The 14,475-nt window shown below is 39.1% G+C and overlaps 1 protein-coding gene across 1 annotated transcript in view; it reads left to right on the top strand.

Annotated features, from left to right (window-relative positions):
• Positions 1-14,475, top strand: part of LOC129444300 (sarcoplasmic/endoplasmic reticulum calcium ATPase 2) — a 33,575-nt gene that overhangs the window by 3,905 nt on the left and 15,195 nt on the right. The window contains exons 4-12 of the mRNA XM_073862439.1: positions 151-233; positions 382-486; positions 603-741; positions 7,201-7,367; positions 8,391-8,546; positions 11,408-11,549; positions 11,664-11,830; positions 12,066-12,154; positions 12,553-12,655. Coding sequence (XP_073718540.1) covers positions 151-233; positions 382-486; positions 603-741; positions 7,201-7,367; positions 8,391-8,546; positions 11,408-11,549; positions 11,664-11,830; positions 12,066-12,154; positions 12,553-12,655 — 1,151 coding nt within the window. The remainder of the gene's footprint in view (positions 1-150; positions 234-381; positions 487-602; positions 742-7,200; positions 7,368-8,390; positions 8,547-11,407; positions 11,550-11,663; positions 11,831-12,065; positions 12,155-12,552; positions 12,656-14,475) is intronic.

The following is a 14,475-nucleotide window of genomic DNA, read 5'->3' as shown; positions in this document are numbered from 1 at the left end:
TGGGCACTGTGTTTGTAGAAGTTTTGTTTGCATGTAATAGGTTTTGGTTTTCTGTGGGTTATAAATCGCACTTAACTTTGTTGATGCTCCCTTAAGCAACCATGTGCTTTGCTGTAATCTTTGCTCTGTGTGCGTGGTATGTATTCACAGGGAAGTCACTATGGGAACTTGTTTTGGAGCAGTTTGAGGATCTGCTTGTTCGAATTCTCCTGCTCGCAGCCTGTATTTCCTTTGTATGTATAAATGAATGACGGTGCTTGATCTTTAACAGCTGTGGAGTGCTCGCCCTAAACAATAACATAATCTTTATACATTTACATATTCCAAACAAAGATGCACAGACTCTCTCTTTCTCTCTCTCCTTCTCTCTCTCTGTCTTAGGCTCTGGCCTGGTTTGAGGAAGGTGAAGACACCATTACAGCCTTTGTTGAGCCTTTTGTCATTCTCCTTATTCTAATCGCCAATGCTATTGTAGGGGTGTGGCAGGTATAGTCTTTGTAAATTGTTAAATGTGTAGATGAGAGAAAAATCCTTCAAAGCCAAAAGTGCAATATGTTATTTGACCAGAAATGACTCTTTACTGTCTGCATGTGTCTTTGCAGGAACGTAACGCTGAAAATGCCATCGAAGCATTGAAAGAATATGAGCCTGAGATGGGGAAGGTGTACAGACAGGATAGGAAGAGTGTACAGAGGGTCAGAGCAAGAGACATTGTGCCTGGAGACATCGTAGAGGTGGCAGGTAGGCATGAAAGACTTACATTTTTGCCCTAGTTGTGTTTTGTCATTGAAAAAGGTTGTTCACCCAACAAAACATTTTGGCATTTACTCACCTTCATGTTGCCCCAAACCTGTTTGGCATTCTTCGATAGAACACACAAAAGTGAATGCTGTAAGTCATTGGCATTCTGACTTTTGTTTTCCATATAAGAAAAAAGCCACACATGTTTGCAACAATATCAAAGCCCGTTTAAGGAAGTCGCACCACTCAGCAGACTCCGGGCAGCTATTTCAGTCATTTATTTGAATGGGGGAGGAAAGATATCTCTAAAATTGCTTATATTAAACTTGACCCAAAATTAAACTGTACCAGAATGTTTCTGTTGTACGCACATGAGCACAGGTTGGCACGCACCTCACTCGAGAGCACCCCCCCCCCAAGTGTTTATTGATTAATGATTTGTTCTTTTAACTGGAAAGCAAGACGTCCGTCACCAGAGCGGTCATATTGAGCATTGATTTTAACCCAACTTATTGTAACAGCAGTGCCACATCTAATTAAAGGGATAGTTCACTTTAAAATGAAAATTGTCATAATTAACTAATCCTCATGTTGGTCTAAACCTGTATACATTTCTTTTTTCTGATGAACACAAAAGAAGATATTTTAAGAAATTATGGTAACACACAGCAGATTGTGACTATTGACTTCCATAGTATGAAAAAAATATTTTGTAAGTATTGTGATAAATGATGAAGAAAATATTTTGATAAATGATGGTAAGCACACAGTTGATGGTACCCATTACATTTCATCATATTTTTTTGTTCCTACTATGGAAGTCAATGGTCACTCTCTGTGTGTTTACCATCATTTCTCAAAATATCTACTTTTGTGTTCATCAGAAAAAAGAAATTCATACAGGTTTAGAACAACATGAGGATGAGTAAATTATGACAGAATTTTCATTTTAAAGTGAACTATCCCTTGAATATCCGTTGTCTTTGACAAAATGAGGTGGTTGGACCAAATTTCTGTATTATGTGTACTGTTCCTTTAAAGGTGCAGTTTGTAAATTTCCGAAATGCAATATACATAATTATATTTTCAGTGGTGTATACCTTACATAATAAACTGTTATGTTTGTATTACCTGAGAATGAGCAGTTTCTATCTTCATACACAGCGGGTCCCTTTACATGGAAGTCGCCATTTTGTGCCACTATGTTTCTACAGTAGCCCTAAACGGACAAACTGTTTTACAGAGCATGTTTTTTCACTATTAGCGCTTTTCCATTGCATAGTACCCCACGGTTTGGGTCGAGTCAGCTTACTTCTGGAGGCTTTTGCACTGGATACAGTATGTAGTACTCAATACTTTTTTTATTACCATCTCGGTTGAGGTTCCAGGCGAGCTGAGCTGATACTAAAATGTAACATGAAATGCAAGATAACCTTTACCTTCATGCTTGCACTGTATCAAGCAAATCTGTTGCCATCTGTGCTTTGATGTAAGTTTCCAAAACTCCATTTTAGTGGTGATAAACATCCACAGGTTGAGACTCATGCTGCGTTTACACCAACCGCGTTTCAGGCGTCAAAATCGCATCTAGCGCGCCCAGTTTGCCGCTTGAACAGTTAAAATGCATTTGCGCGTCAAGAGCGAAGTAGACGCGTGGAAAAAGCAAGCATTTGACGCGCGCCAGAGGCAAAATCCGCTTCTTGTGAGAGGGGCAAGTGCTATGCGGTTGTCTGTTTGCAAGATGACTGATGTTGACTGTGCATTTATCGAGAGAGTTACCAGTTTGCATTTGGTCACCTTACTACAGGGGGTAAATAAAGAGCGCAGGTCGATAAACGTAACGCGACTCAAAAGTTAAATGTGTATTTACAACTTATCAGGTTGCCCAGTGTCTTCACTGACACTCTTCTAAGCGAGGTCCTTTTTATTCCTGTCTCTATAGAAATAAGAACTTGTGTCGTATAGCTCCGGGTGACTGCTCACGAACAATATCAAGCCTTTATGCTGAATGAGTGACTCCAGGCGGGGCTGCCGCCACAGCACCAAGCAGGCTCCTGATTGGTTAACGCGGTGCAAAATTCCGCCAAAGTTCAAATTTTTCAACTCTGCGTCAGCCGCATATTCACGTTAAATGCAAAATGCACAAAAAGCACCATTCACGCATACCGCACCAGGCGATTAATTCGCGCCATTCGCACAAACTAGATGCGCGAATGAGGCGGAATCGCGTCTTCCGCGCTGCGCCAAACGCCTCATCTGCGCGTCAACGCGTCTTCACATTGACTTAACATTGAAATCACTCGCGCTTCATGCCTCTACCGCAGCTGGTGTAAACGCAGCATAAGGAACACCATAACAGTGTTTTCCATGCTTTGTGGCGGCACATTCGCATGCACGACATTTTTGCAACTTAAATGAGGCTCAGCGGAGCGCGTCGAATTACGCCATGTGATACAGAGGAAGTGATAAACGTGATGTGCAAACATTAATTTGTTGTGGTCAATTTTGATTTTGTTGCAAACTGAGAAATAAATGAATGTATGGGAACTAGGGCTGTAACGATTAATCGTGCAAATGCGCGTTTTCTCAATGAATGAATTTGAATGAATTACGGTGAAATGCCGCCACATCCGAAAGCCAGAGGGCGCTCTTGTGCAGAAACTCCAATTGTGCCACAGAAGAAGTAGCATTACAAACGCTATTCCAGGAAATGTCTAGAAGAATATTTATATCACCGTTCTTTGTTTCAGGTATTTTCATGATAATATAGAATATTTTGAATGATTTTGTTTAACGAGTGTTGCTTTTTTAAATGCACATTTTAAACGACTCACACTCATAATGATTTTAGATTGATAATGACTTCTTACTGACCAAAACGCCATAGTACTTGCACAAGCTGCGCATGAAACAAAAAATCGCAATTCAGAATCGACAGGTCTTTTTAATGGGGCACGCGATTTATCGTTACAGCCCTAATGGGGACGTATAGCATTCCAACGACACTCACACTTTTATGATAATGACACGCCTATAATCCCTCTCACTCCAAGTGTTAAACTCAATGGAAAAGCTAACCAAGCCAAAGTGAAGTGAGCTGACATGACCTGAACCGTGGGGTACTATGAAATGGAAAAGCACCATATGTTACCTCAGATGGTAACATGGATGTTCTGCGGCGACTACCTTATCATCTCTATGCATTTCGAAAGGGAGGGGTGGACTGAGCTGTTGGCTGCAGTTTGCAATCTCACAGATAGATGTCGCTAAAATCTACACACAGCACCTTTAAATGCTCTGTGTCTCAGAGGCTGGGAAAAGAATAATATAAAAACAAGGGTGTGTGGGAGTCTTCCAGGAAGAAAGAGTGCTCTACTCTTAAAGGGCCCTTTTGGAGATAATTTTAGGACACGGTTGAGTGGAAACATCCTGATTATTTGTTTAAAGCTAATATAACGCAGATCACAAATGCAGTAAACTAGGAGGTTTTCTCAGGCCATTCGTTGTTCCCACAGTTTTGCAAACTACTGTCAGACATTTTTGGCATAGTTTGATGCTTTCTATAAACAGTAATATGGTCATGCAAAGTGATCCTCTGATCTAGTGACTTCCTCCCAAAATCATTACAGGTCCCCCACCATGTAAGCTTCATCATTGGTGAACGTTTACCTGATCATTGTTCCTGTCTGTCAGATAACAGTTTATAATGTTTGATATGCTGTCTTTGAAGGCTGTTTCTCTGGTCACATGAAATCCTGTTGGGTGAAGCACCTGCAATTGGAGCACCTATTAATCTTTGGTACTCTGTTAGGTGACTCATGTTGCTTTGAAAAACTCACATCAAAGTCTCATTTGTCTGACCTCATTTGAAGCCTGACAGATACTACTAATTGGCAATCAGTCTAATTTGCTCCTCCTTCACGGCTACATTCGTAATTTTCATTTGGCTACTTCAAAGTAATTCTCCTTATCCATTTAAATGTGCATATGTGAAGCTGATTCTGTAGTTTATTGCGGTCTTTCAGATTTAACAGAAAGGGTTAAGACCCAGTCTTCTTAGCATGTCACTCACAGATCTATTATAAGGATCCCAAAGCTAATGAATAAAAATAAGGTTGACGTTCTTTTTTGCGTCATTCTGTTTCTTGACTTGGTTTCTAAAGATAGATTGTAAAGTATTGGGTGCTATTGGCAGTATTGTAGTTTAACCATCACATACCATCTGTAGCATTGATTTTTTTTACTATATGAGTTACAGCTGCTCATACTGTCTTATGATATGAAAAGCATCATATCAACAACAATTTTGACAGGAAAAAAAACAAATGCACAACATAACTGTTTTATACAAAGTGTTTTGCAAACATGCTCTTAGAAAAACTTATTGAAGTGTGAGAGGAACACACTACTAGCTTGCTAAAATTAAACAGGTCAAAGTATTATATGTAGGCTTTTGTCTAAATATTCAAGAATGACAAAGTGCTGATCTGATATCTATGTGTTATCCTCCTAGCTTTCTATGAGGCGTACATTCCTCAAGAACTAAAAATAGTTGTGGTTGTACATTTATTTTTAACAGAGATTGTTACAGAGATTGAAATCCTATTTGTGCAATATTGCAACATGTTGACATAAATGTTGCAATATATGTGAAATATTAAACAAATAGGATATGTAAAATATGTACATAAATAGATCAACACTTTCTAATGAGAAAACAATTAAGCGTTTTGAGAGTTTGATAACTTAAAGCTCCACTGTGTAGATTTTAGCGGCATCTGTTGGTGAGAATGTGAATTGCAACCAACTGCTCAGTAGTGAAGCTATGGAAGCCCCCACAGGACAAACACGTTATCGTCTGAGACAATAACCCTGTCCCAAATTGCACACTCCGGACTTGCAGACTTCCTCAGAGTCCACACTTTGATGACATCATGTAGTGCAGACCTTAGGGACCCTTTTCCACGAGGGCGCACTAAAGTCCTATTTTCGTCACGCCGAAAATAGGAAGAGGAGGTGCCCATCAGTGTGAACTCCTCCAATCCGTCATCTGATTGCTCTTTCGCAAGGACTTCTGGGTTGATAAAGTGCGTAAAGCCTGTAGCACTGCTAGCTTTGCTGAAGACCGCATCAAGGGTGCAAAGGGGGCGCTGATGAGCACACTTCGGAGCGTAAAAATGACAGATGGGACACCCTACGGACTCGTAGACTAAGCGAGCATGCGCAATTTAAGGCCACGAGACCGAAAGTCCACATGAAGTGCGCCATTTGGGACAGGGCCAACGTAATGACAGGTTGCACTCTATAGAAAGGTTTGTCTGTTTAGGGCTACTGTAGAAACATGATGGCGCGAAATGGCGACTTACATGTTAGGGGATTCGCGGTGTATGTAGATAAAACAACTCATTCTTAAAGGGTAACTAAACCCCTGGTCAGAGCCTGACTCCACCCACTGGCAATATTTAAGGGGACTGTAAGTAGGATTTTAAGTGTTTTATTAATCCAAATCAATGTCTTTATTCATAAATATGTCCTCGTTGGTGTCAAATGACCTCTGCCAGTGATCTGACTTTTCTTTGTAAGCTTAGAATTTCTTCTCTTTATTTACATTGAACGGGTCCAAGGAGGCATCCATATCGTTCCACCGTATTGATAAACTATAATAGCAGAGAGGGACAAAAAGCACTCGCCTATCAACGCGTTTCCACAACGTGTTTTCATTCAAAACACGTGAACCAGCTGCAACGGACAAGGAGATCAGCAATTACATAACGGCTACCATAGTTGCAAAACGCATTTGGAAAGGGGAGGCGCTAGAGAGCACTGTTCGTTTGAATGCAAAATACAATTCCACCACTAGATGGGGGTAAATCCTACTTATTGCCCCTTAAAAAAAATGCAAGAAAAGTGGGCAGACCCCAACGGAGATACTGAGCTCGTACCAAGTGTGTGGTGAGATCGTAACAAGGGCGTGTTGAGCTTGAAACTGCTTACATAGGGCCATACTGCTTAAGTCACATAGTACCGCAACATCCAATAGGAAAATTCAACTGCAATAGCCACAGTTCAACCTGAAGAGGGCAGCACTCAGATGTTTTGCACCATATTGTAGCATTGTAACACTTTATACCCAAATGTCAAATCAATGAACAGCACTAATAAAGACCCATTCTTACAGATCATTAACTAATTAAAGTTGGTTTAGGGTTAAGTTACTATTTTAAAACAATACAGTTCATTATGTAAGGTCTTTATACACCACTGATATTATAGTTATGTATATTAAATTGCATTTCTACCAAGAAAACCTTCTAAAAATTACACAATGCACTTTAAATGTAAGCTATTATGAAGTGTTACAGAAATTATGTAGCCTTTTAACACTCAAGGTTGTGTTTATGACATTCTCTTTGACATTAAATCTCATCATCTTTTTTGCTTTCTCTTTTTGTTCTTCAGTTGGTGATAAAGTCCCCGCGGACATCAGACTGACCTCCATCCGCTCTACCACTCTGAGAGTGGATCAGTCCATCCTGACGGGGGAGTCCGTATCCATCCTAAAACACACAGACCCAGTACCTGACCCACGTGCCGTCAACCAGGACAAGAAGAACATGCTCTTTTCTGTAAGAATGTGCTGGAGCCATTACGTTTTTTTTTATGCATGTGCGGATTTGGTTTTTTGTAAACCGATGTCATTGTGCATTGATGTATGTGAACTGGATTAAGTCCAGCAGCGGAAAGCCCGTGTGTTGAATAAAACATCACTCATATTGTTGCTACCACGTGGCTATGGACTGACTCATCACTTCACACAGTCTTTGAGCTTTTAGATGGATAATGACCAAAGAGAACACGGTCCTTTAAAGACTCCTTTACACTCACTCACGTATACACACACGCCAGAGACTCCATTACTTCTTACCCGATGAGAAAGTCTAATAGATGTCATGGCTGGCCATGTAAGGAGAGCAGTGGGCAGCAAGACAAGCCGTTTAAAGGGTAGTTCACCCAAATATGAATGCTGTTATCATTTACTCACTTTCATGTTGTTACAAATGATGAACACGAAGGAAGATATTTTGAGGAATGTTTGTAACCAATCGATCAGAGGCCCCATTGACTTCCATAGTAGGATCAAAGAATACTATAGAAGTGAATGGGGCTTCTGATCTGTTTGGAAATGTATACAGGTTGGTAACATGAAAGTAGGTAAATGATGACCGATTTTCTTTTTTGGGTGACCTATCCCTTTAAATGTAACACATACAGTGCTGATGAAAATTACGGGGCATAAATATTTAAATTGCATTTAATTATAAAACTTTTTTTATTATTGAATTATAATTTTTTTATTGTTGTGATAATTAGTGGTACAATTATGGGAACCTGATTTTGTTCCTTCATATTTAGTATGTTGCCCCAAAGATTTTTAAATATTTGGCAATTAATAATGTTATAAGTAAACATGTGTTACATTATTTGCGACGTTGACAATATAGTTTTTACATTGAACTTAAGATCGTGTTTAATGTCGCAGTAGCTGCAAACAAACCTCTGTTATGAATGCATGCATACTGAAAAGTCTGTTTCTGTTCCCTTCTCTCCGTCCATCTTCTAATAATGTGAATGTGTGTCTGTGTATGTAGGGGACCAACATTGCAGCAGGGCGAGCTATAGGTGTCGTAGTGGCCACAGGTGTAACCACAGAAATCGGGAAGATCAGAGATGAAATGGCAGCCACAGATCCAGAGAGAACCCCTCTGCAGCAGAAACTAGACCAATTTGGAGAGCAACTCTCAAAGGTAGGATGCTCTGACTCTCTGTTTTTCTTTTTACTACACTATACATACTGTTTTTATGGTGTGTATATAGTGTGTTGTATACTGTATTTCACAGTGCAATGCGGCTGACTTCATTAAAGAGGTGCTACAGTACAAAATGCCATATAGAAGAACCATTTTTGACTCTATGGTTCCATAAAGAAGCTTTAACCCTTAAAAGTCCCTTTTTTTAGTTAAAAAACATGGTTCCCTTCATCTCAGTGGAATGAAATTTTGTGACTTTTCTAGACTTTTTCTCAATATCCATATAAAAAAACTGGGCTTGATTCAGTCGTTCTAAAAATGTGTCAAAAATTTTACTGAAAGAGGCCCTTTGGGGGTAAAAAATGACCCCATTGAAAATGAATGGGAAATGCAAAAATATATCGTCGCTGCCCGATGAAACTCGCGTATGTCCAAAAGGGTTATTTTTCAGGAAGTGAAAAAAACATCGTATTTCAAAAGCAGTTGAATGTAGCGTTGTCATACTTGGTATGGCATCTTTACATGTAACCATATTCTTGCCAGTGTAATGATATAATACACATTTGACCAAAATTTAGTTTAAATGGACATACGTGCATATTTTACAGTAACGGTGGTCAATGCGCGTTCTTCCGATCATTAATTGGAATGGTCAAGTCCCGTTTCATATTGACAGATGAATACGCTCAGTTTATTAAATAGCCTACCTCTTGGTTTATTAAATACGCTTAGTTTATTTAATATTAATTATACATTTATTAACTGTCTCTTGCAAACTATGAAGGGACAATGAATCAATACACTGACAGGGTAATGCTAGACAGATACTTTGTTTGCACAGTCCTACCGTAATGTTGTCACTCCTAGATGTACGTCTAGCGTCAGGGGGGGGAACGTTTACCTCGATGAAGTCAGTACGTACGTTTACATGCAACCAAATAATCCGTTTGTAATCATATTGATGGCTCGATTGTATTGAAAAGCCTTCATGTAAACACCTTAATCAATACGATTGAGGACGATCGGATGCAAATTTGGATCGTATTGAAGGGGGTGGTGTACTCCCATCTGTGATCCGATCTGCAGGGGAAAAGTACTCATGTAAACGCGTGAATCGTCTCACCAGGCTGTGTTTATTCGGCTATCCAGTCCTGAGCTTCAATGAAACTTCACGAGACCGGCGAAATGCTTCCACAGGGCGGGAGATACGCGGCGTGATTGACAGCTTTGACACCAAATGGATATACGTGAAAATCAGATGACATGATTTCACAACTTTTCATCGGCCATTTAGATATGTGAAGCATACTGTATACGGAAATGAACCTGGACATTCAATCCATTGAAAAATCTCAAAACCGGCAAAATGGACATACGTGGTTTTCATCGGACAGCGACGATATATATATTGTCAAAAAAAAACAGACATTTCAAAATGCATCAAAAACTACAAAATAAATCTACTATTTGAAATAATATTTATTTTTAATGTCCTTTTTAATGTTTATATATACATACATTCACAAAATGTATCACTAAAGTTTTGATGGGAGCGGTTGGCCACATCCAGTGAAATGAATGGGTCTCTATGGGCCTCTGCTGGTTGAAATTATTTATTTCCTAAACACCAGGGGCCTCATTTATAAAGCGTGCGTACGCACAAATTTGATCGTAAAGTGTGGGTAGGCAAAAATCCACGTGGAAAAGTGCTTAGCGTCACGTCAGGGTCTGAGCAGACTTACGAACTTTTGCTTGTCTGATTGCTGCAGGTTTTTGGAAATATAAGTATTCTTTCTGTTTGAAATTGGGTTTAAACATTGACAAGCGATCTTTTATATGTCTGACATTACTTACGCATCGTTTAAAGGCGGAGATCTGAAACAGCTCGGCTGCACGCACAAGTTCAAGTTCATTTGCGATTTATAGATTTGAAAGGGGTACGCGCGTTTTCTCCGCGTACATTCGGTTTATAAATCACACGTACGCATTTTTGTTAAATGATCGTAAGATCAAATGTAGGATGGTTTTTACGCAGCATTTTATAAATGAGGCCCCAGATGACCAAATTTAACATATAACATCTAGATCAATATCTAAAAACAATTTAGATCATAATTTATGTGAATTTTTCATAAAAGTGTGATATTTTACAGGCAAGATAATTGTGTAGTTGTGGATTTATTGGTAAACAGGTAGAAAAGTACTTAAAATCTCCCAAAACAAAGCATTAATGTATAGATGGGAAGTGAACAAATTTTTTTTATATTATTTGTAATCAATCTTTTAATTTCTGGGGTCATTTTATTTTTAACCCCACGTACACAGGAAATTATGAGGGTTAAAGGGACAGTTTACTCAAATCTGTCATCATTTACTCACCTTCTTCAAGTTGTTACAAATCTGTATAAATGTCTTTGTTGTGCTGAACACAAAGGCAGATATTTATAATCAAGCAGAAAACCGAAGCACTGTTGACTTCCATAGTAGGAATGAAAAATACTATGGAAGTCAATGGTGCTCCAAAACAAATATTGCTTAAAATATCTTCCTTTGTGTTCAGCAGAAAAAAGAAATGTATATGGGTCTATAACAACTAGAAGGTGTGTAAATGATGACAGAATTTTCATTTTTTGGTAAACTAACCCTTTACATGTATGTAGTGGATAAATGATCTTAAGGCTATAAAAAAATAAAGAAATGGTTTTATTAAGATCCTTGACCGAATGGTTATTTGAGGAACCAAATGCTCTTAAAAGTAAAGGTGCTTCACAGCGATGCTTCAGAGTGCACGAAAAATCTCGATTTAACAAAATGTTGTAGTTATAAAGATTTTTTTTTCTCTGTCTATCTCTTTGAAGGTGATCACAGTGATCTGTGTGGCAGTGTGGGGTATTAACATCGGACACTTCAGTGACCCGGTGCACGGAGGCAGCTGGCTACGCGGAGCCATATACTATTTCAAGATTGCCGTTGCTCTGGCTGTAGCCGCCATTCCTGAGGGTGTGCAAACAGATTCAGTTTTCTCTCTCAATTTCAAAATCTACATGCATAAAAATATGTAGCTATGAACTATAAAGCTGTTTAACTGTTTAAGACGTTTGTTCTTTATCGCAGGTCTTCCTGCTGTCATTACCACCTGCTTGGCACTTGGCACGCGCCGCATGGCACGCAAAAATGCCATAGTCCGTTCCCTCCCGTCTGTGGAGACGCTCGGGTGCACTTCAGTAATATGCTCGGACAAGACGGGCACTCTCACCACCAACCAGATGTCTGTTTGCAGGGTGAGAGAGACAAGAATTACATGCACATTTTCTATAACAATTTCGAAAAGTAGAACTAATAATGTATAAGGCATCATATAATAGAGGCATTCAATTTTAACATTATTAAAACATTATTAACAGGTGTTTTAGATAGTAGATCAGTAACATGGAGTGATGCTTGAATGTAAATTTTTAAACCAACTAATCGTGTGTGCATGCGTGCATGCCTGCAAATGTGTGTTTATGTGTGTAGATGTTTATTGTGGACACCGTGGCGGGCGAGAGGTGTTTATTGAACGAGTTTTCAGTAACCGGATCGACTTACGCCCCTGAAGGAGAAGTGTGAGTTCATTTCACATCTAAGAGCACTCACTCAGGCCCTGTTTGTACATCTAAAGGCATGAAGCAGCATTTGAGTGTAAATCGGTCCAAAGTGTGTTACTGTACTTACTTACTACTTTCATACGTGTCATGAGGTTAGTCCTGTGTGTCCTGGACAATAGAAAAACACTGACTATTCACATAACGCATAATATTGGCCCAAAACATTGCTAAAATATGAATATCTGGTAATTTACTTACCCTAAACCCATCCGTTATGTATATGAATTTATTTATTTTGGGAAACCTTTCAATCTGCATCAACATAATGTGACCATACACCTTTATACCATGTGATTATTTACATCATAATTCTCATTTACTAATAAACCTTTCTTTCCATCTTTCTCTCTGTTAAGGTATAAGGACGGTGTACCAGTGCGCTGCAGTCAATATGAGGGTCTAGTTGAAATGGCCTCTATCTGTGCCCTGTGTAACGACTCCTCACTGGACTACAATGAGGTGTGTGCTGATTTGCACATAAGGAGCTCAGATGCAAATGCTGCTGAATGCCACCTCCATCAAAAATTTGATAATAATATGAACCCAATGCTCTCGACACGTATTATACATTCATAAGATACTTTCGCTTCAAATCAGCTTAATCCTGGCCTCAGGCCAATCAGAAACACCGGTTTGTTGGCAGAATCCGTTATATAACACAACGATTTTTCAGCAAAGTCCTCAAAGTGCACAGAAGACGAATTTGAAACAACTGTGTATCGCATTCAAACTTTGGTCCCTTTTGAGTACTTTGCCCTGAATACAACCCGAATGTGGCAGCCACATGCATCACAGCGCCCCATAATACATTTACAATTTTGCCATTAGCAATGTTGTTTGTTGCATCTTTAGTGATTTTGTAAAAAAAAATTTGCCACAAAATTAACTTGGATCAGGGTCCTTAAAATCCTTGAAAGTTTGTGAATCTGGGGGGAAAAATATATACGGTTTTGAAAATATGCATACATAGATACAGGTCATTGAAAGCGCTTGAATCTATTTTATGCAAGAAGTTTTCTGGAAAAAAATCCATATTATTCCTTGTGTAGTGTAGGATAATATCATAAAAATTCTAGACTTTTTAAGCACACATGCTAAACTGTTCGCTTTAAATGCTTATATCTTCTGTATGCGAATGTTGATTCATACCAAAATGCTTCTTTGCATAGTTGTGTTTGACACATGAAAACGTCTCGGGTTACGTATGTAACTGTTGTTCTCTGAGAAGGGAACGAGGCGCTGCGTCTCCCTTGCCATACTTCCTGTGTCCCTGTAACGCCGTCTTTGGCAATATTTCAGATAGCGATATACTTCCTGGCTCCTGCGTCACCCTGTCTTTGTCGTTAAGCCTCACCATTGGTTGAATTTGATATACACATTCAGACGCACATACCCCTGGAGGCGTCCCCAATGTGTCACCGCAGTGACACAGCACGAGTTCCCTCGAAAGGGAACTGTAACAATGTATCTTTAAAGGTAACACAATGTAACCTTGCGCTCACTTGAAATGTGTCCCCACATTTAGTCCTTGAATTTGAGGGTATTTGACCTGATGTGGGAACCCTGTTGGATGCCCTTAGAGCAGTGGTTTTCAAACTGGGGGCCGCGAGATGGTGCCAGTGGGGCCCCAGTTTTATGACATTTTATAAAATACATTCATTTATCATGAATTCTGTGTAATTAAACCTAAAAAATAATAAGCCAACTAACCAACAGCACTACTATAGGTATAATTTTACATGTTTTGTTTAATTAAAATATTACATTTTAAAACAGTTTTTGTCATAAATATTCTTTCGGGGGGCCGCGAAAAAATGCACTGTACACAGGGGGGCCGCACGCTGAAAAAGTTTGGGAACCACTGCCTTAGAGGGTTTTTGCAGCGAAATACTTTGTTAAATACTAATTTGAAGGCTTTTCCGTTACTGACAAATAACCTTTTAATTGCCATTTAAGTAAAATTATTGAACCTTAACTCTTTCACCGCCAGCGTTTTTTAAAAAAAGTTGCCAGCCAGCACCAGCGTTTTTCATGATTTTCACAAAAGTTTAATGCCTTCCAGAAAATGTTCTTCGTCAAATATATATACATACAATATACCAAATGAAAGAACAGACGCTCTGCTTTCAAACAAAAAAAAACGTTTCATCCTACCTTCAGTAATTCTTTTGTAATCAGCTTTTGAATATGGGTAGGTTTCTGGAAAAACACCACATTTTGAGCAAAAAGCTGAAATAATTTCATTTTTGTGACGGACTTTTCATAGAGATCCCATTCAG

The sequence above is a fragment of the Misgurnus anguillicaudatus genome, chromosome 3, assembly GCF_027580225.2.
Source record: "Misgurnus anguillicaudatus chromosome 3, ASM2758022v2, whole genome shotgun sequence".
NCBI lineage: Eukaryota > Metazoa > Chordata > Actinopteri > Cypriniformes > Cobitidae > Misgurnus > Misgurnus anguillicaudatus.
This window is presented reverse-complemented; position numbering and strand designations above follow the sequence as displayed.